This window comes from Apostichopus japonicus, chromosome 8, assembly GCF_037975245.1.
Source record: "Apostichopus japonicus isolate 1M-3 chromosome 8, ASM3797524v1, whole genome shotgun sequence".
NCBI classification, from domain to species: Eukaryota; Metazoa; Echinodermata; class Holothuroidea; order Aspidochirotida; family Stichopodidae; genus Apostichopus; species Apostichopus japonicus.
In genome coordinates, this window is record NC_092568.1 from 31,591,907 (window position 1) to 31,614,216 (window position 22,310).

Below are 22,310 nucleotides of genomic sequence, written 5' to 3' on the forward strand. Positions count from 1 at the left end.
AAAATAAAAGTATTTTCCTGCATGCTCTGACCATGTGCATCGGTTCTTATATTTTGAGGGTTAAAATTAGACAATCAAAAAACTAATTAATCAGGTGTATATTGATGACCTTTATAAAAGAATGCATTTCGGCACACTAAAACAATGATCGTTTCATCAAGATTGCTCTTAGCTTTATAACATTGCATCCGACGTCACCAACCTTAACATTAACATGACTGTCATATTGCAGGGTTGTCTCTGGGTCCGATGCGGGTCACTACAGTCGGTAACCAGGAGTGCTGTCACTTTGTACTAGGTGGTGAAGCTGTAGACGATGCCAACAGAGCTGAAAAATTCGCCTCTTCTGGATCCATTATTTTGTCTCCAAAGATCTGGGCATACAGTCCAGATCAAGACTTGATTACTCACGAGGTCCTGTCTGACTCCAGACATATAGAGGTATGGTACATTTAAACCGATGGTTGGGGGGAGGGGGGACGGGGGCTCTTCTTGATCCATTATTTGGTCTCCAAAGATCTGGACGTTCAGTCCAGATCAAGACGTGATTACTCATGAGGTCCCGTCCAGACATATAGAGGTATATTACATATAAACCGATTGGGAGAGGGGCGTCAACTGTTCTTATTCCTGAGGCCCTTGCCGAGGATAGGGAAATGGTTTCTGTCATTCGGTGATCAGTCTACTTTTTCTTGAAAAATATAAAGTACGTTTTATGTGATTTTTTATTGTATGTGTAAAAGCAAAGTTAATATGAAACAGTGTCTGAGCGACGAACTTCCGTACAAGTCAAGTACCAAAACTCACCTTTTAACGTTCATTTGTTGATTTGTTTTTTTCAACGGTATTTTAGTTTGATCAATGATCAATTTGCAGTCTCATTTTGAATAATACTCGGTATAACTGAACAGCACGATGTGGTTCATCGTCATGTTTATCGTCGACGGGGGGGGGGGGGGGGGGAGGGGGGATAAGCAGAAGATGATGGAGGGGTGTTGTCGGGTCTCGGGGACCTTCTCAGTACAAATGCTGAACGAATACAATAATTGTTGCTACCCTTCCTCCTTCAGTTTTAGCTAGTCAGTAGTTAAGCCCTTATAGTTTTTTTCTATAATGTTCTTGGCCTGAGTCAGATTAAATATGTTTATTTTGATAGGTTGAGGATTATCTCCTGGAACCACCACCAGATGATCCCATGGAACAGGTGCCAGATAACACAAATCACGCCTGGAATGCTCTCCTGGAACCTTCGAATAAGAAAAGTAAGAATACTGACGACACATGCCGGGTGGGGCTAACGATGTTTGTTCAATATCTTGTCTCGTTCACCAGTATAGTTCTTGGACCTAATTATATCCCTACCATGTACTCAAAAATTACTTAAAATTTACAAGACTTACTTGTTTACAAAAGTATCGTAAAATCGTTCTTGAAACTAATCAATTTGTGCACTCTGCAACGCTTCATTTATGTACCACATTTGCCTCAGAAAGCAACGTTTGGTGTTTATTTTGGTGGAGGGGGGGTGGGGGTGTTCCTAAGCTCCAATGTATGATTGTTTTTTCAATAACAGAACCACACTCTCCCTATCTCTGCTTTCGAGGTTTTCATATTCACAGAGATCGCGGGGTGGTGGGTTTGGGGGCTTACAACTCCCTGCATAGAGCGAGTTTGATTGATAAGTCCGTTATAGATCAATTAATTCATGCATCATGCATATTGCTTTTGATCACTGTCCGATACATTAATGTTGGGTCATGTGCACTGCAGTTTATGTATGACATGTAGTGACGTCACTGTCTGATAACAGAAAACATTAAATGTATGTGGTAGCACGCATCATCATCAGCTGACATACATTATGCAAATGAGATGACATTTTACCCTTATAACATTATTCGGGGCATGTACAACATTCAACTGTCAAATGTCCTATTTATCAGTTGCTAGAGAACCCAATTCACGTCTGGGAATGTACAATACCTTAATTACTAGGTTCCGTTAGTTTCAATCATTTGCCTCAATACATTTTCAACTATATACATTAAGGTCGGCTAGTATGTACATCATGTCCAATTTATCGTATAATACAGGATGAAATCAATTAGCTACATCACCCTAGTATATTTGCTTAGCATATTTATTGCATTGTGCGAGGGAGGAAGCATTCAAAAACAAGAGAATAAAATTTAATTTGGATTATGGGTTGGAATGGCTTCAAGTAAATGCTGTTCCAAGTTTGATAATTGTGGTTCCTGTGGTCGGAAGTTTCTATAACCGCTCGTTTTATCTTTCCTCCGAGTGCGGATTGTGGTAAAAGAGAGACGTTAGTCAACGGTCCAATCACCGAACCTTTATAGTGAAAGGAACCGTTCACTTCATAAACGACCCTGTATGACCGTAATGTCAATGATATTAATATGCTATGTTCACATTTCATTATACATTTTACTGCCACCTTCAGAGTATTTGGCTCGAACTGAGATATTTAATCGACTTACATGCACACGCCTAAACGTATGGAATGTGAAAGGGACACAGCTGTAACGAAAAAGTACCTTTTGTAACCTTTTAGTAACTGTATCATGCTGACATTTAGGACCGAACTGGTCAACTTTAAATTAGACTGTTGCAAAAGATTTTCACACAATTTTAAAGCAAATTACAGGCAACGTCCCAGTGTACGAACACTATGTCGTATTTCACTTTGTACTGGTGCACTAGCTAGAAATTATATCATTAACAGTTTATGGAAATTAACATGTTGAGTTTCCACCGATTCCTATATGCCTATAGCTAAAGCTGGGGCTGTACTTTATAGTTGTTACATTGTTCCGGCAAGGATTACTGATCTCTAGTACTGTAGAGAGAGAGAAAAAAATCATTTAAGCTTAAGGGTGACCATTGCTGGGATGTTGAATATATCCAAACAGGAAGACGTCCTAAATCACCATGGAGACGATTTTCCAACCGGCTGGAACCAGCAGTACAAAAGCTCAATGTTCCTTCATCCAATGAGCTAGGACCATCTCCAAACGAGGCTGAGGTCATCGGAGCCGAAGATGCCAAGGGAAGAAGTAAGTCCTGAAAGAAAACAATCAATCAAAGAGATACCTAAAAAGGTGGATTATGTAGGATGAAATCGCCCTTGTTTTTGTGTTTGGACAGTGACCACACGAGCAATATTCACTGACCCTTCATGCTTGTTATTTTGAGATTCATAATTATTAGCATCACAATTCATACTTTTTATCAATTTATATTAATTTCTCATAATAAATGTACACTCGCGAGTCTGCGTGCTTTGACCCGATTTCTTCATTTGTTCATTTTTAGAAGGGGAGGGCCCGATGGGATTTTGGTTTTATGTGTGTGTGTGTGGGGGGGGGGAGGTCATTTTAATGTGCGAATACTGTACTCAACTTGCTAGGTTGTTGGAAACAGCTGTCGGTTTCGCTCGTCACAATCTTTGCCTATCCATTCTACCTTGATTAGGGAGGAAGACAGTGTTCAGTTCCATGACAGACGACGAAAAGAGTCGATTACGGAAGTACATCATCAGACCAGTCCTACAGAAAGTGAGTTCATACCATAGAAATAGAAGAGGAGAACGAGGTCTTACAAAGAGTATTGAAGCCGTGACGTAATGCATTCAAGCAGTGTAGTATCTGACAGCAAGAAATAACCAGTATAGTTGATACAAACACAACATTCTGAACATATTTAAAACCATGAAATTGATGTAAATCACCCAACAAGTTTCTCCTCATTTGGCTGTAAAAAGGAGGGGTTTGGCCGTGAAGCAGAATTGTAGTCCACTTGCGTGAAATTGAGGGGGCTTCTCCCCCAGCAAGAAATAATATTTACATATTTAGGACGTGAAGTGGTGCAATCCGAATAATATTTAGGCTATTAATTACATTTCTAATTGGGCCTATAAAGCAAGGTTGAGCTATAATATATACTTTCGATTTTTTTCGTCTTTTGAGGTGGGGGGGGGGACGATGAAAGTGGGAGGTACTTCTAACCAACCCCGTGGATCTGCTCCTGATGTGCCAGCAGTGTACAATGTCAGTGTCACTGTTTTTTCTTCTATGAACCTATTGTTTAGTAGCAAATTTGCATGCGAATCCGAAATATGTCGGTTGATACCATGCAGTGTCGTCTGCTATAAAGACTATACCTATATTATTTCTGTGAATGAGTGTATATAGACTGTAGATTGCCGAAACTCACCAGGCTCGCGAAAGAGGATTTTGGAACGGGGGACGGAGGGGGGGGGGGGGGTAGAGAGGTACACCTGATACCCGATGATGCACGATAAAACCTGTTTACATTTCCTAATAAAAATCTTACAGTACAGTGCTGGATATACCTATCAGTTTACATATTAAATGTGTGATTTATACCAGTGGCGTGCGCAAGGAAGAGGGGGGGGGGGGGGTGGCGAGAGGACATGTGTACGCAGTGATATGTACGTTTGCTAAAGAAAAAAGGCAATGTGGAAGTAGGGTTGAGAGTGGGGGAGTAACAAACAGGTCTGACAAGATAGGGTGAGGAGGGACTAAAATCCTGGGACCCTGGATCAATAATGGGTCCTAGAAACCATTCAGGAGGCTCGGGAAAATATGAGGTAAAAAACAGTGTACTCTCATTTTCTTGGCATACCTTAATGAGGAAAATGAAGAGTGCAAACAAGGGGAGGGGGTCAGACCTGGATTTCGATGCCTCTGGTATAACAAGTCGACTCCCTGTGGCACATAATTTTGTTCTTCGCTATTCTATGGAGTGCTCATCTTAATAATGAAGGTAAAGTCAAGTTTGGCTAATTGTATTCTCTGTTCGGTATACAGATAGATGACGGGTTGCATCTAGAGTATCTGTCGGAGATGCGCCAGGTCAGTGTCCTCTTTATAAACTTATTGTTTATTAACGGAGAAGACATTGACGATGTTGGGAGCTTACAGGCTGCATTCCAGACCATTTACAGAGATCTCCGCAAATTTGAAGGTTAGTCTTTGTGCATCTACGTTAGCTTATAACACTAGGTCATAGATAGACTTTAACATCACTGAAGGCAGTTAATGCTAGAATCGTTAGGATTATCCCCTTTGGCTAGCAAAATTGGGTTAAATTCTGTAATGATCTCAATTAATGAATATCTAGGAATCGTTCAAAATTTCACGTTTGTTGATACTTTTCAAACCTCCAGACCAACCCAGAGAGTTGATTGGGATCTAAACTGAAAAAGAAAATGACAAGGATGTAAACTAGTCTAAGTGTGGCAACGTGAGAGTTTAAAGTTCGATATATCGTCCACGTATATACATATATTTACTCTTCTAGCTTTAATTCGGGCAGTATTATAGCTATAGTCCTCTGTTATCCATGTACCATATTAACAAATCTGTCTCCATTTATATTTGGTTTTCGCCTATACGGTAACGAAATAAATTGTTGAAGGTGTATAGCCTACGTGTGTTTCCGACTGCAATATAACTACGGTAATCATGACCTCAATACTTGATTTTCATATATAAGTAAGAAAAATCTATAATACTTACTTCGTGTTTCCTATTTGTAGGTTGTCTCAACAAAATCTTCATGTTCGACAAGGTAAGCGATAATTCACGAATCAGTGTACCGACTTAACATAGAAATGAAAACCTTCGCTGTGCGGCGGGCTTTTTCCAAAAACTATTTATCGTAGCCCTCAAGTCATGAATGAGTACATTTAGGACATTGTGTTCACATCACTACAAACCTTATGCACGAATGTATTAAAATAGAAAGTAGAAGCACCAAATGTGGGACTGATAAGTTCAGTGGTGGAGTCAAATTTATGGGCATGGTGTCTTGGAGTGAGGGGGGGGGGGGGACAGGGTGGTGGCAAGTACATGCAGTGTTATTTATTTGAGCGGGTATGTTTATTTCATTCAGGTAAGGGTTCTGCTAGGAATTGGGAAAGTTACACTTCTCCTCCGCTCCCCCTGGGGTTTCTTTTACATGTACAAAAGAACATGTAATTTACAATAGAGGCTTCCGTATATTTTGAAGTCAGTATAATGTGTAAAATACATTTACACACATTTGGTGAGACTGGGACTCAAGACGACTTCATTTGTCGTTTCATTATTCGAGGAATCTGTGTTTAGCTACCAGAAAACGTCAAATGCCATCATGAGTGTTGGTGAAATATTCTTCTTTTGAAGGGATGTACCTTTCTGTGCATATTTGGAATTTGTTGTTTAATTATGTATAACTACCAGAAAACGTAATATACCGTCACGAGTGTTGGTGAAATATTCTTCTTTTGAAGGGCTGTACCTGCCTGTACATAGTTGGCATTTGTTGTTTAATTATGTATAACTACCAGAAAACGTCAAATACCGTCATGAGTGTTGGTGAAATATTCTTCTTTTGAAGGGCTGTACCTGCCTGTACATAGTTGGCATTTGTTGTTTAATTATGTATAACTACCAGAAAACGTCAAATACCGTTATGAGTGTTGGTAAAATATTATTCTTTTGAAGGGATGTACCTTCCTGTTCATATTTGGAATTTGTTGTTTAATTATTCGATGAATGTGTGTATAACTACCAGAAAACGTCAAATACCGTCATGAGTGTTGGTGAAATATTCTTCCTTTGAAGGGTTGTACCTTCCTGTTCATATTTGGAATTTGTTGTTTAATTATTCGATGAATGTGTGTATAACTACCAGAAAACGTCAAATACCGTCATGAGTGTTGGTGAAATATTCTTCCTTTGAAGGGTTGTACCTTCCTGTTCATATTTGGAATTTGTTGTTTAATTATTCGATGAATGTGTGTATAACTACCAGAAAACGTCAAATACCGTCATGAGTGTTGGTGAAATATTCTTCCTTTGAAGGGTTGTACCTTCCTGTGTATGTTTGGCGTACCCGGATACAAACACGAGGACGATTGTGCCAGAGCATTGAAGTGTGCCTATCAAATCAGTGAACGACTGAAAAATGGGCCAAATGTTTCGTAAGTAAATCATTGACGTAAATGTACGATTAGAGAGTATAAATAAATTGGTATAAATATTAGAAGCAGAAACATGAAAATGAAAATAGTACATTATAGCGTTTCTAATCTCGAAATGAACATTACTATTTGTATTGGTATTTGTATCAACTGTGTTTCATGTATTGCATTTGGTATATATATGTAATTTTGTAGCTCCTTCTCAGTTCTAACGGCACTGACCGTATAAGCGAAGTCTTTTCTTTCTCGATAATAGCCTGACCTAGCTATATAGATATGAAAACCCTTTCACAAGTTTCACTGTATCACATTCATACTAACTTCCTGACTACACCACTGCTATAGCTAAAGAATTACAACAACAGCAGCAACAGCAACAAGAAAACAAAAATAGCAAAGAAAGGAAAGGCGAAAATGTTTAAAATTGATGTTGTTACCTTTTTTTCAGTTTCACGTTTGTCTGATTTTTTTATGTTACTTTCTCTGACGTCATGCTATTTTCATGGAGACGATGGCATATGAATACAAGTTCAAAATGACTGCTTGATATTACGTTACGAATTTACCACACATTTTTTTTTTATTTGCTGATTCCGTAATATATATTGTTTACTTTCATCTGGTTATTCATTTAGTAGGCCTTCATCTTCATAGCATATACGATTCACATACCATTGCTTTCTTCTTGTTACATGGGATCAGTCAAGTGTCCATCGGTGTGACGACGGGCTCGTCTTTTTGCGGGGTCGTAGGTCACGTCCACAGACATGAATATACAGGTGAGGCTCAGTTATGTGTTATGTCCACTCTAATCTCAGTTTGGTGTTATCGGTGCGATATAAATTATGTGTATTCAAAACAAATCCCAAAGAGAGCAGGAGCAAATAAATTGAATGTTAGATGGTCGATCCTGCACATGACATCATGACTGTATGAATTACGAACATTGTTTTATTTACTTCTCCGTTGGATCTGCCAGTGATCGGTAGGAAGGTGAACATGGCGGCTCGACTCATGATGCATTATCCAAACAAGGTGTCATGTGACCCGGAAACATACCATCACTCCAAGCTCCCAAGAAGCTTCTTCCGTCAGCTGCCTCATCGAGAAATGAAAGGGGTTCGTCAGGCCGGGGTCATCCATGAATACACGGAAGATGAAAAGTAAGGTTCAACTAAAATTACTTCGTTTTGTTATTAAGTTACCTAACCATAAGTACAACTCCCATGCATGCCACCTGTCGTTGATTCAAATGTGACGCTGTTGTTCCGATCCGAGGTGTCGATTAGTCTAATCCTTCTAATGACAAGAATATGCTTCCACTTAAGTTTTTCCAAGCGGATTGATTTACGTGATCGGATGATCTGCATCAGCTATGAACGTCTGTTGACAATAACGCAACAAACTACGTACGTTATCTTTTCATATTCTGGCGTTATGAATGCTACTTTAAAATTACTTGGAATATTTGTCGATATTTTCCTTAAGAAAGCAACGAACAAATGGTATGCTAAACACCACTCATTCATCCAATTGTCCACAGTTAGTATGAAGTCAATTGATGTTTTGTGTTATTTTTATAAAAAGTATAACATTGGTAACGTTTCTGACTGGCACATCCAAACATCCTAACTGCGCCTTTAACACTCAATCATGTTACACATCACTGATTTGAAAAAAAAATCATATTATGTCTGATAATTAAATATGGATATAGATATTAAATTCAAATTAACCGAGCCATAGCTCTTGAAATCCAGATGAAATTACCTGATTCAACAGTCATACAGACACCAGTTTTGAAACAATGTTGTAGGAATATTCAACTGTTTAGATTGTACCGCATAAACATGTTGTATGCTTTATTTATGTACTACTGTACGCTAGAATTGTTTGTATCATTCTGTCCGCCGTTGGGGAGACGGGGACTGATTCTTCTTTGATTTCAAAGGGGGAGGGAAGGGGGCTGAGGATACATGGTTGCGCACCTGAGTGTAGAATCAATCGTTAATGCTTGACCTCATAGCGTCATTGATTAAGTTAACTAGAAGATATTGAATATTTCTTTTAACCTAAGTGTGCAAATATTTCCGTTTTGTTTCCCATAGTGCACCTGGTCAGCTGGTGCGTACTCGCAGTTTGTTGCCCTACAATGAACACACCAACGTCCCCGAGTTTGAATATCCGTTACTCGGTAAGAATGGCATATATGTTTACTTGGTAAATGAAGACAATTCTTTCATGTATAGGTGATTTTATTCTGAAGGGGGGGGGGGGGGATAACTTCCCTAGAAGTATACGTCGTTGCGCACCTGGTGATACGCCCTCTCCCATCGACAGCATTCCAAGTTATGGCACAGGGTTGTTTATTTCTGCTTGAAGTTGCGGAAGACTCAAAATTGTTGTGACATACAGCCCCTGTATTTATCGACACGTTATGTTAAAAAAAAATCAACGATGAGCTGTATTTTATTGTCACCTCAGGTCGTGAACAGGAGATGGATGTTTTCGTCCAAGAAATGCAACAGGTAATAAGAAATCGAAACAAACGTGGAAAACAACGTCACGTGATTGTCACGCAAGGAGAAGCTGGCATCGGTAAATCACGTTTCTTAGACGCTGCGATGTCGGTGGCAGACAAACTCGGAATGAGGTGATCATTACATTGGGACTTCTTTATCAACTTTTTGTAATTTATTTATAAATTAATGATAGGCATAATAATACTAATACTAATAATAATAATGATGATGATGATGATGATGATGATGATGATGATGATGATGATGATGATGATGATGATGATGATGATGATGATGATGATGATGATGATGATGATGATGATGATGATGATGATGATGATGATGATGATGTACTCGAACCTAGGGGATGGGGCCGATGATGGGGGGGGGGGGACTACTAAAGAGAATGTTGTGAACGGTCTCCTCAACAATCTCTGAGTGGCCATATACTTGTATTCACAAATAATATCTTTCAATATGTGGTATAACCGGATGGGTTTCGACCGCGCAGGCGCACACAATATGTTTTCGCTTTTTTTCCCCAAAATTGGTTAAGTTTTTGTACCAAAAAATAGAAAATTTTAGTACACGAATGTAGTAAAAAAAAACGAAAATGATAGCACCATTTTGCATCTAATCCTCTCCTTATGCCCCTCCTCCAGGACGGCGATCCACCGCTATGTACCTGACAATCGGGACAGAAAATTGACAAATCCATTGGCTAGCTGAGAAATGTATTTTTCACTCAATTTGATTTTTTATCGACAGAGTAATTTGTTTGGCATTGTCGGTGAACGAAGCTAGTATCCCTTATTACACAGTCAGGGCGCTGTTTACGTTACTGTTAAAGATGGAAACCTGCGTTGGACATCTTGAAAGAGAACGAGTACTCCTAAGTCACATCTCAGAACAGAAAATCAGGGAGAAATTATGTCTTCTCAACGACCTATTGATCCTAAAAGTAAGTTTAATGATTAAGTCATTATTCTTTTTCAGTTTCACTGTTTAAACCAAAACATGCGATTTTCTGAGCAGAAGAATTTTAATTTAAAAGAGAACATTTGTAGAAATTGTCTACATAGATTTCCCTGTTGGCAGCTTTACCACCTAAACAGGTGCATTTTCTAACCACATTTGGGGGGGGGGAGGGGGGTCGTAGAAAAATATTGGGGGTACCCGCCTTCCTTCCCTTCGGCCAAATGGTAGAATGAGATTAATAAGGAAACTGAGGGTAGCTGCTATTTTTGCGGTTCTTAATATTGAACATTAAATTTGATTTAATGTTTAGATCAGGGGTGAGCATGATATTTCATTTTGCGGGCCCACGGTGAAATTTTGTACCCAATCCTCGGGTGCTAACATTAAGTATGTTCCTGCTCCGGATGCCAAAAATGGAAATACTACATTAGGTGGGAGTTCAAAATTTGCATTGTCTATCTGTTCGGCTATGTTGAAATATCTTACACAAGAAGGCCATAGGCCTATAGGAAAAAAACTCCCCAAAGTAAAAAAAACATGTTCATTTTTTTCCTTTCGGTGTAAGCATTCATTGAAATTCAAGTGATTTACAGCTGATATGAAACATTGCTTGGATATATTAATGACAGCGTTAATAGGATTTTGAAATTTACTGAACACTGACACTTCGCGAACCTGCGGTCTAGATATTAAATCCCATTTCTTGAAGTTAAGTGACGTCAGAGGAACTCTCAAGGAGGTATAATCATATCATATTATAGTTTTGTTTTTAATAAAAGCAATATTGATTTTCACCTATTGGTCGATGCATGCTACGCGTATGTATATTCCTCATTAAATATACGCACAATACATTCAGTGTGCAAAACACCACTCACAGAGAGAAGTGAATGAAAAATATTCCTTTAGTAGTTGTAAACATTATGTACCATACAAAGAAACACAGCAATTAATGCATTTTTATGACCTTCTTTCATCCTCAAATAATTTTCAGTTTCCACCATGTGCAAGGTTACTGCACCTGGGCAGCGAGGAACTTGCTGATGAATTACATCACTTGTTGGTTCAAGTTGTTCATAAGGTAATTAAAATTCTCTCCGTACCCTATTTGGGATTGGTCTGTCTTCAACATAAGTTTAGTGATTTAATTACTAAAGACTTTCGCTTTAAAGAATCCATGAAGTAATCACTGAACGGACTTAAAAGCATCACAACCTTACCCTAAAAAATGTTTTTTTTTTTAGGGGGGGGGGGGGGCTCCATTGAACCAAAATACGTTTCCAATAATGGCAATATAGATCACTGATTTGACAAGCAATTCAAACAAATTCGACAGTTTATGTGGGTGAAATATGCGCTAAATAGTGCACCACTTGTTCCATGCCTGCGCGCAAAAAAATAAAATAAATGAAATCGGTGGGAATCGCGCAGTCGACAGAAATGCGTCGCAAAATAGTATAACTCTTTACCCTTGTGTGTGACCTCGTGATTGTTTAGTTTTGTTATATATATATTTTTTAACATTTTTGACTTCATCTAAACTGACAAGTACAGTTTGCATGAAGTAAGGGTGAAAGTCCCCAGCTTTCACCTTTGAAGCCTGGCGCCTGAACCCTAGCTTCGATACGAAGATTCCTCAAACTTTGTGCACTGTGAAGTCAAACGCAAACTGGAGCACAAACGGCAAACGAAGCTATCAAAAAATGACGGAGGGGACGAGAAAACTTAGACCAGTTTGAGCACCTTCGAAAAACGAATGGTCCCTTTGTTCATGCTACGGTAGCACGAATGCGACATAGAACATTTTAACATTTATAGCTTAAGGAAATAAGCTATTCATCTTGGAAAATATATGTTTGAGATTTTTATTTTAAGCGAACTGAACAAGGTCATGGGCGAATGCAATTGTGATCAGCCCGTTCCGATGCTGGTCTTGTAACCGTAAGAATAATACCAATAAAATTAAACATTCATCGAGCTTTTATAAAGTACTGCCGTATAGCGCCTCGCTAACACACAAATATATATTTTCTTCGGCCCGACAAATATCTCTTATTTCCAATACATATTTGTATAGTTTGGCATATAAGGACCAAATCCTTTAACGGGGCTTTTGTGTTTGAACAGTAGTTTTCCATGTTAGTAGCTCGTAGGCTAAACATAGAATCCACCCTCGTTGCCCCTGAGCCCAGGGGGCTCTGGTTCGATGAATCGTCTACAGCTATGTCTCTGCCCACCTCGCGCCCACCCCACCCCATCCCTCCTCCATTTTGAAAGTGGGTTCCGCCATCCATATGATGTCGAACAGTTTCAGCAAATATTGATAGAGACTGCCCGAGTGATTTACATATACCCTATATGGAAATGATCTCCCCGGCTTCAACATTTGCAGTGGCGTCGCCAAGGGGTCGCCTGGGGGGGGGGGGCACGTGCACTCCCAAACAAAATCGTGCCCCAGGTGCCACCCAGATGCGATTTGTAGTGTTAAAAAATACCCAAACAATATTTCTTTTTACAACGGACGAAATGTATTATGTTCTGCAGTTAAACTTCTTTCCACCGACCATCACAATAACCAGTTGTTTTCTCACTATCAAGATAGAAATGTCTGGCGACGCCACTGAACATTTGATCATCACAGTTTACAACAACAACAATAACAACACACGCATCGTCTGACAAAGCTATATGCCACTCAAACATACACACAGACAGTTGGTTACGATTTCGTGGCCGCATGCTATTTTTTATACACCTTGTGTTTCTTCCTGAACAGTTCGCAAAGGATCACTGTATCGTCTTCACTGTTGACGACGCTCATTTCATTGACCAATACTCCTGGGAGTTTCTGAATGACTTGGTGGAAGATTCGTCAACTGTTTGCTTACTCGCTATCAGACCACCGTCGGGTGACGTTGCCCCTCCTTGTCCAGCAGCAAAGAAGTTGATATCGTCACGTTCTACAATGCACATCAAGCTGAAACCACTGGACGGGGACCACATGGCCGCTATGGCATGCCAAATGTTGGATGTCGTTCGTGTTCCGGAGGAGCTCGTCAGGTACGATGATCCACTGATGCGAAGGATCCTTGCTCTGCGATCATTGGTCACATTCGTATATAGTTCTCAGCGACATTAAAGAAAATGGAAACTAGGTGTTTTGTTATAGTTTTTCATGATTATTTAACTTTAATTTTCAAATAAAGTACCTCGATGATACCGTTTCGCTCAATAGATCAAATGTAGAGATGTTTAGAACTCTACCAGAAGTACTTTTATTACGGCTTGAAATCGATATGTGACTATGTATATTTGACTAGTGTGTCAAACGGGTAATAATAAATATCCCGTTTTTCACTATTTTATTTCTAACAGGCTGTAGGGATAACTGGATGAATTTTCAAAGAGATTAACTAATAATTATCATCGTTTGTTACCCAACACACCTTCCTGATCAACCAATATATGAATATGTACATTTATGTACCGTATGACTCTTTAGCGTCTTGCAGGAAAAGTGTCACGGCGTACCATCTTGGTGTGAACAGATACTGCACGACATGTTACAGACAAATGCGGTTGAACTCGTTTCTGAGGACAGTCCGCAAGTGACAAGTGACAGTTGCAATCATATCCAACCAAAGATGGAAGAGCTTCAGAAGCGACATGACAGCATCGGTTCTCAGCAAGGGAGTCGAAGAGGGAGTATCGTGAGCCAATTGCTGGTTAGTCGATGTATCATATAGAAACAATTATATATAAAAGTGGTTAGGAACCTATTTGGAACCGCTACCCAAATGCCTTCTCCTCTCTAGGCCCATTAACACAATAAAAACGGTCATTAAACACGGTTGTGTCGTGTAGCAGCAGTGCCATTAACCCTAGCCGCCTCATTACACATATAGGGGTAATTACCCCCAGGTTGGGAACCAATGTTCTATAGTTTTATCTGTGTTATTCCGCTCCTTATAAGCGATCGTTACCATCGTCTCTGAACTTGAATGTTTGTATCCTAGCAGGATTCTCTCAGGAAACTACTTCTCAGCTGCCAAGTGTGTACTTCTGCTCAAGTGTTAATCAAATCATACATCTGCCTCTCTCCCGTCCATAAAGGTTCTTGCCTACTCTCCCGTTCATAAAGGTTTTTGTCCTCCGCTTTCCTATCATGAAGGTTATTGTCATCTTTCCCGTCCATAAAGGTTCTTGCCTTTTCTCCCGTTCGTTAAGGTTCTTGTCCTCTTTACCGTCCATAAAGGTTCTTGTCCTCTCTCCCGTTCATAAACGTTCTTGCCCTCTTTCTCGTCCATAAAGGTCCTTGCCCTCTTTCCCGTCCATAAAGGTTCTCGCCTTCTTTCCCGTCCATACAGGCTCTTAATTGCCCTCTTTCCCGTCCATAAAGTTTGTTACCTAGGCTCTTTGCCGCCCATAAAGCTTCTTGCCCTCTTTCCCGTCCATAAAGGTTTTGCCCTCTTTCCCGCCCATAAAGCTTCTTGCCTTCTCTCCCGTCCATAAGGGTTCTTGCTTTGTCTCCCGTCCATAAGGGTTCTTGCCCTGTCTCCCGTAAAGGTTATTGCCTTCTCTGCCGTCCATTTAAGGGTCTTGGCCTCTCTCCCGTCCATAAAGGTTCTTGCCCTCTCTCCCGTCCATAAAGGTTATTGCCTTCTCTCCCGTCGATAAAGGTTCTTGCCCTCTCTCCCGTCCATAAATGTTCTTGCATTATTTCCCGTCCATAAAAAGTTCTTGCCTTCTTCCCCGTCCATGAAGGTTCTTGCCCACTGGTCTTCCAAATCCTGTGCACGTCGCTTTCAGCTTCACTTATAAAATTAAAACCGATTCATCGCTCCAAATTGTTTTGGACTTTTTCTTGACATAGACACGTTATGAATTTCCATCCCATGGCGTGCAATGAGCTTTTGATTAGCCTCAACGTTTAATGAACCATGATTGCAAATCCACATTTTTATCCTTAATACATGCACGTATGTTAGGCATATATAGGTATCACTGTTATACATCGGAGGCTCTTATAAGCAAATTACGGGGGTTATTGTTGTTTTCGAAAAGTAGAAACAGTTTCGTCTGTGGTCGTTGGTCAACTGGCTGTGTTGGTTTAAACAAAGGCAATGACTTTTTTGTCCAAAAACAGTGGACTTATATTTATCCTTCCTGTCCTGCCATCCAAGAACGAATGAGCATACATAGACGTTGTTTATTGTAATTTTAGTGTTTTTCCCCTTCCTTTTCTTTCTATGTTCTTTGGAAGCATGTTTATACTCTGGGATAATTTCTAAATAAATATGAATATAATTACTGCGTCGTTAGGTTGATCAGTCGTTTCATATTTTTGCTAGAACTGTACACGTGATTTTCCGATATCTATTGCAGCATTCAAAGGCAACAGAAACAACGGAAAGCAATGTACAAGATACCACTAAAGTAGAAAACGAAACTAAAGAAGATTTGGAAACTAACAAAGATGTACCAATGGTTTGCATCTTAGGGAAAGATGTTAACCTGGCGGACCTCAGGATCCCTGACTCCATGAAAGGTAGGCAGTGTAGGAAAATACAATATGCAGTCGAGGCAAGTGCCTCATCAAATCCCAGAGGCCCCAAGGGCAAGGGGCATCCGCGTTCGCCTCCAGGCAAGACATGCCAACTATCTATTTTCGGAATGGGTTTCAAAAAGTTAAAACCGGAAGAAAGCGTATGATGCTGCGAGTCTCCAGTGTGTATTAATTCGCCACTGGGTAACCACCTGACCACATCTGTCGATAGCTGCCATCTTGACAATAAATATTAAGCAGGCTACCTTTTATTTTTACTAGGTCAGTGTCAAGGTGTGAATTGTTTGACACTATATCCGAAATCGTCCAGAATGGACGATTTCGGATATAGTGTCTTTAGTGTCTTTAGACATGCCATATACTTATTTTTCCTTTATAGTCTTTCAAAGTCTAATGGTTTTGATCTTGATGAACGAAGATAACTTCGTCCCTTCATCAAGTCTGTGGTTTAAACTTGGCTGCACCGAATTGATTGGGAGCGAAACAATGTCTCTTTTTGTTCTTTAACTGTTCCTAATGAGGAAGAAAAAGGTACTCTTGAAATCAAACACGCGGAATAAGCAATCATTCTCGTGTAGATAACGTTGGTTTTCTTTTCAGATTATTAATTTGATATTTTCATGGAAATTTTCAGGTATGATACTTTCACGGATAGATCACTTGAAACCATCAGAACAGCTGATCGTGAAATGTGCTGCGGTCCTTGGAATGAGTTTCACACGAGACATGCTGAAAGCTATCATTCCCAGCTCTCTCAAGACTGATATTGCCAAGTTTCGTAATGCCATCCACTTACTGACTCAGGTTGGCATATTTGAGTGTGATTCTCCATCGACTGGTACAGAGATCAAACGGTTTAGCGCTGGTATCAGGTACGTCGTGGTGGATTTCTGACAGGAGGCCCGAGTGAGAGGGGCGCTAGACTCCCAATATTTGTCTGCTGCCCCTCCTCCCCCCCCCCTCACTGCCCCGAAATAAAACTCAGGATTTTTTTTCTAGGATCGAGCAGTACTCTGCCTGTCCCCGTAAAAAGCATCGCCCCCCTCCCCTCTCATCAAAAGGAGTCTTGCTACGCCAATGGTTGCGACAATGCGGCAAGAGTCGGGAGGGGAAGAGGAATGTTGTGCTTCCCGTTTTTAACTTGATTTTCATATAAATGGCTTGTATCCAGGGGCGTCAACATGGGGTGGAGTGCCCAGGTGCACAGGATTAGCCGAGTCGGGAATGTTGTGGATGGGTGAGGGGAGGGGGCGTGCCTCCAGCATGTTTTTGAAGAACCTCATAAAGAGGCCCATTTTTTAATGAAAATAAAAATATATCCAATCTGTAACGAAAGTGGCCTTTTGTTAATTAAATGGTCGCCATTTTATTGAGAAAAGGAGAAAACTGTCATTACAAAGAACCCTTTGGTTGAAACATTGAAACGATAGAATCCTCTTGCATGGGCGAAGGTTGGCTGGAAATGGGCGAAGGTTGGCTGGAAAATCTATCACTTTCCTGGAAGTCATGCCGTTTGTCGGTAACATATGATGTTAAGGATAATGATGTAGTCTGGATGTCGGGTAGATTCATGATCTAGGCTTCTGATTTGTCAGGAAGGTATTGCTAGTTCAGTCTGAGTAGGCCTAAAAAAACTGCGTTGTTAACGTCTTAGAACGACAAATGGGTACACTCAAGTTGCAACTAAAATTTTCGTCTTATTCCTTTATCGAAGTTCACATATGACACATGGTAACAAGATCCAAATTAGAACAGAGTGCAACTGCCCGAAAGAAGAAGACAAAGAAGAAGATGAGGAAGATGCGGTTATCACAGGAGATGGATCAGACCATACCATCTTGATCTCGTTGTGCAGGTAATAGCACTTCTCACATGCATGCGATCCACTCCATTATACATGACACTGATATCAATTAGTTATCATACTCTGATGTATCAATGTACGTCCCACATTTTCCTTCAAGAAACTCGGATTATATATGATCCGGGCAAAACGAGGGAAGGGGGAGGAGTGACAGAGGATCGCAGTGGTTTGGCAAATATAAAATACTGCTTTCCTTCATTAAGATCTCTTTCTACCACTCATGGGGTGGACAAAGATCACCAACGAATACAACAAACTTTCCCTTTCTCCCCCCTCCCTCTTTGCTACCCAAACAAACAAGTTGGAGAAGCCTTTTAAATCATTTGTTACAATATGACGCAAACTTTCCTTAGTGCTTGTTTTCCTCCAGGAATCTAAAGTTTACTTCTACACTGCTTCAAGAGACAGCAAATGGTCTTCTCCTGGCGGATCAAAAGAGGAAACTTCATCGTCGATCGGCTGAATATTTAGAAGACCACGCCCATAAATGCGTTGCCTGTGGTGGCGGGCAGTTTATTCCCTCGCACACTGAACGCCAGGTTTGTCCTGACAAATTCAATTATCATATTATGAAGTTAGAGTCAAGTTGAAAGAAAACCTTTCTTCGACAGTCTCGAACGGTATTTATTATATTTGATACTTAATGTTCACTAGTTATGCAGGCGCGATACAAGGGATACGTGGGCCTATACATAGATCCCCCCCCCCCCCACTCCTATGTCCTTTGCTTTTCAAACTCGCACAAAAACATCAAAATAGTTATTAAAACAACCTTGTCTGTTTTAATTTTTCCGAGGGGGGGGGTGTGGGGGACGCCACACCTTCCAACATAGAAGTCTATACCTAAGAGCAAAACCCCTCCTTTTTTATTATCCTGGGTCCCCTGCCCCTGTAATGTGTTTACATGCTCATGAAGATGTGATCTTTGACTTAGACACTAAATAAAATATAGTTTAATTTACAGTGAAAGAGGTTCAGTACAAGGGCGTAGGAACCGGGGGGCTGGGGGCGCCAGCTCCACCCCAGTGAAAAATATGGAGGGGCGGAAGTATCATTCCGTCCCCCGCTTCGCAAGTCAGAAAACCCCTTTTTCATTTCCAAATGAGAAAAAAAAATCTCATTTGGAGAACCAAATTGCATCTAAGGCCAGGTGAAAATGCAAAATTATTTACAAAATGGAGTGGGTGTTGAAGTGTGCTATATTGCACCAAATTGCATCTGAGGCCACCTGGAAATGCAAAAACAAATCCAAAGGGGGAGGGGACACCCCTCCCCTTAGACCCCTCCCCCAGGCCGGCCATCAGTCTTCAGCCCCCCCCCCCCACTCAAAAGTACCTTCCTACGCCACTGGTTCAGTGTGTGGATGTAATTCAATGTTAAAACGAAGATATGCCAGTATATAATAGTGCAGTAGTTTGTCACTTGAAAACAATCATAGTTTGTCGTCTCGAAATGTATCTGTTATTTAATTTGTTATTTTGAGTCCTATATTCGTTTGATACCTTCCATGTCCGTTTCTCTGAAGTCACAATAAATATAATGTCAAAGAGCGATTACGAAGTTAATGGTGACGTCAAGTATTTTTGATCCAATTATGTTATTCTATGAGAACATTGATCCATTGAAATGTATATTCTAATCTGGTCGATGGAATAATCGTTAATTTCAAACAGCTACGTGCAGACAGAAGATAATAATGTTTAAATTTACGATCTTTTCCCCATCAAATAAAGAAACTGTCAACGTTTTTGTGTCCTCTACAGCAAACTTCCGTCAGCCTCGGTTCTGAACGATCAGTGAAACCATCTCTGTTTCAACAAACTGCTCGCGCTAAAAGTGCCAAAACATCAACAACGTCCAAGGAGCTTGGCAAGAAAACAAGTTTGCAGACTCCCGATACGCCAGAAAACACATTTGAAAAAGAGCAACCGAAACTAGAAATGTTAACTGTAACAGGTACACTTGAGCGCGAGACTCGGTGTGCGAGACAGTCTACCCGATTACAGCCCCTACTTATTTACTTCTGAAATTCCCCAATTTCAGAGACGGCACGAGGGTGAGAGGAGGTGTTGGAGGGGAGGGGAGGGGAAGGACTGGGAGGAGAGGACGAGGATAAACGTCATTAACTTTCTCTTGTGTTCACGTTTCAACTATTCTTTAAATATAACAAAGCAGTATAAAATCTTTCTTACCACAAGGACGTTATTGAGAAACTTAAATTTAACAAACCTATATCCACTGAAAATCAACTTGTTCTAAGCGAAGTTAGTTTAGTGAATTTTAATTAATGAAATGCCAGCATTAATCTTGGATAATATAGACCCGGGCTAAGTGTTAACACTTTTGTTCTGAACTACAAAGTAAACTGCTATCCAGGTATTCAAAATATGAGAACACACCAACGTGTAACGATATCGATGTGCAGAGAGATCGAAATATAATATGCTTCCGTTTTAATAACATAGTCCCTGTTCTACTCACTGCTTTTATGATCAAAGCCATAATGTCCAGCCGTATGTTACACGTATCAATGTATTTGCTCTAATATATATACAATTTATTTGTATTAAATAATAATAATAATAATAATAATAATAATAATAATATTAATAATAATAATAATAATAACAATAATAATAATAATATAATAATATAGTAATATAATTGTATAATTTACTGCTCAAAATATCCATCTATTTATATCAGCAGGTAAGAAGAGAGGCGTTGTCAAGTTCGATGTACAGTCTGTTTCCTCAAGTTCTACAATAGGTCCGTCTATTTTCTTTCTTTCTTTGTCATTATATTTAATATATGCTACAGGGTAAATCCCTGTAATGGCATAGGAAGAGGCCAAGGTATTGCATATGTACAGTTTAAGGATATGTCATTCATGATGGGCCAAGAAAAAGGAGAAAATCCTTTGTCAGCCATCCACTTTCTCTGTTCCAGTTCTCTTGAAAAAAGTTATAATATCTAATCATATATCATGCAAGTAACGTAACCAAACAACGGTAAAGGGGTCACGGGTCCGGGGCTCCAGGGTCAGCTTGGGGCCCCCCCAAATATGGTAAGGCCCGCCAATATTCGCTCATATACCTTTGAATTTTGAGCGGTTTTTCGCGAACTTTACTCAAAATGGCGAACAGTGAAAATTTAGATGAGAAGTTCGACGTTGCCCCCTACCCCCCCCCCCCACCCCACCACAAATAAAAGCTATTGGATGCATTAACAAAACAATTGATACGATAATTTGAATCTTTCGTATCAAATGATTTAATGCAGCACATGACGAATGAATGTTTAAACACTTACCGTATTTGAAAAACAAAGGACATTTTGTTCAAAATCATATATACATTATGCCGCAGACAAAAGCGCGAGAAAGAGCGCATATGGACTCTTCTTTGGGGGCCTTATACACTGCTACACCTCTCCTTGCTAAGTCACTTCCCCCAATCCCCACACACCTAACGCAAACGGTTAAATGTTGACGGTTAACCGATTAATTTTTATATTGGAAACCGGTTAAATTCTTTGGTCGGTTAACCGGCTATTGGACAACCGAAGTGTGCTTGCCCCTCCCCCACCTCCCACCCGCCTTTTGATGTTTCTCTGCAGACACTAATGATATTATCTGCAAATTATATGATATACTGTAATAATTGTTTATAGCAATATATCTCCACATGTCGACATATCGATATCAATGTGTTTTTACCAATAGGTGGTAGCAGTATCTTCATGGGCATGCGCAATAAACTAAAGAACAGACGCGCTACGTCTGGCACTCTTATCACGACTGCTCCTGATTACACTAGTGACGAAGAGAGTCAGAGTGACGATGAAGAGGACCTAGGACCGAACGACGAGCTGGAGGGAGATAAGAGGAAAAGTTTCATCAACTTTCGACAAAATTATGTAGAGAGAACGTTGAGCATTATCAGGTATTCTCAGACATAGTGCTGAGTATTAAATGTATGTGACCAGAGATACTTATGCAGATCAACTCCCTCCCACCCCCTCCCCCACAACAGCTAAGAATGAACTGCCTCTGTAGGTAGATAAAAATGATTGAAAAACGTCAGTCTTACTAGGCTGAGTGACGACTTGAACAAGTTCAGAAATGACATCACAGACCATTTTTCTATGCTGCAATTTTTAAATATATTTCTTTATTCGTTAAGTTGTTCATTTTTATTGTTTGTGTATCTGCAATATTTGCAAATGGTGTTGCTACAATGATGACGTTTCAAATAGCACCTAAAACTGGCATTGATGTCAGTAACAAAACTGGATACTTTCACAGTGAAGATATAGAAATGAAAGACAAGCAAAAGAAACAAAATATAAAACGGGTAAGGGAAGGTC

The 22,310-nt window shown here is 40.0% G+C and overlaps 1 protein-coding gene across 3 annotated transcripts in view; it reads left to right on the forward strand.

Moving 5' to 3' along the window:
- Nucleotides 1–22,310, forward strand: part of LOC139971587 (adenylate cyclase type 10-like) — a 39,154-nt gene that overhangs the window by 3,884 nt on the left and 12,960 nt on the right. Inside the window, exons 1-23 of one of the 3 annotated variants that reach the window (XM_071978206.1) lie at nucleotides 60–68; nucleotides 232–441; nucleotides 1,157–1,262; nucleotides 2,934–3,077; nucleotides 3,496–3,578; nucleotides 4,854–5,010; nucleotides 5,585–5,616; nucleotides 6,894–7,012; nucleotides 7,715–7,791; nucleotides 7,992–8,175; nucleotides 9,121–9,206; nucleotides 9,497–9,665; nucleotides 10,303–10,495; nucleotides 11,507–11,593; nucleotides 13,289–13,572; nucleotides 14,015–14,237; nucleotides 15,898–16,060; nucleotides 16,713–16,950; nucleotides 17,793–17,933; nucleotides 18,313–18,481; nucleotides 19,706–19,898; nucleotides 20,649–20,711; nucleotides 21,667–21,886. In XM_071978206.1, the coding sequence (XP_071834307.1) occupies nucleotides 250–441; nucleotides 1,157–1,262; nucleotides 2,934–3,077; nucleotides 3,496–3,578; nucleotides 4,854–5,010; nucleotides 5,585–5,616; nucleotides 6,894–7,012; nucleotides 7,715–7,791; nucleotides 7,992–8,175; nucleotides 9,121–9,206; nucleotides 9,497–9,665; nucleotides 10,303–10,495; nucleotides 11,507–11,593; nucleotides 13,289–13,572; nucleotides 14,015–14,237; nucleotides 15,898–16,060; nucleotides 16,713–16,950; nucleotides 17,793–17,933; nucleotides 18,313–18,481; nucleotides 19,706–19,898; nucleotides 20,649–20,711; nucleotides 21,667–21,886 (3,323 nt within the window). In that variant the 5' untranslated portion in view covers nucleotides 60–68; nucleotides 232–249. Of the gene's footprint in view, nucleotides 1–59; nucleotides 69–231; nucleotides 442–1,156; nucleotides 1,263–2,933; nucleotides 3,078–3,495; nucleotides 3,579–4,853; nucleotides 5,011–5,584; nucleotides 5,617–6,893; nucleotides 7,013–7,714; nucleotides 7,792–7,991; nucleotides 8,176–9,120; nucleotides 9,207–9,496; nucleotides 9,666–10,302; nucleotides 10,496–11,506; nucleotides 11,594–13,288; nucleotides 13,573–14,014; nucleotides 14,238–15,897; nucleotides 16,061–16,712; nucleotides 16,951–17,792; nucleotides 17,934–18,312; nucleotides 18,482–19,705; nucleotides 19,899–20,648; nucleotides 20,712–21,666; nucleotides 21,887–22,310 lie in introns of those variants that run through there. The other 2 variants (XM_071978207.1, XM_071978208.1) reach the window with 2 other exon arrangements.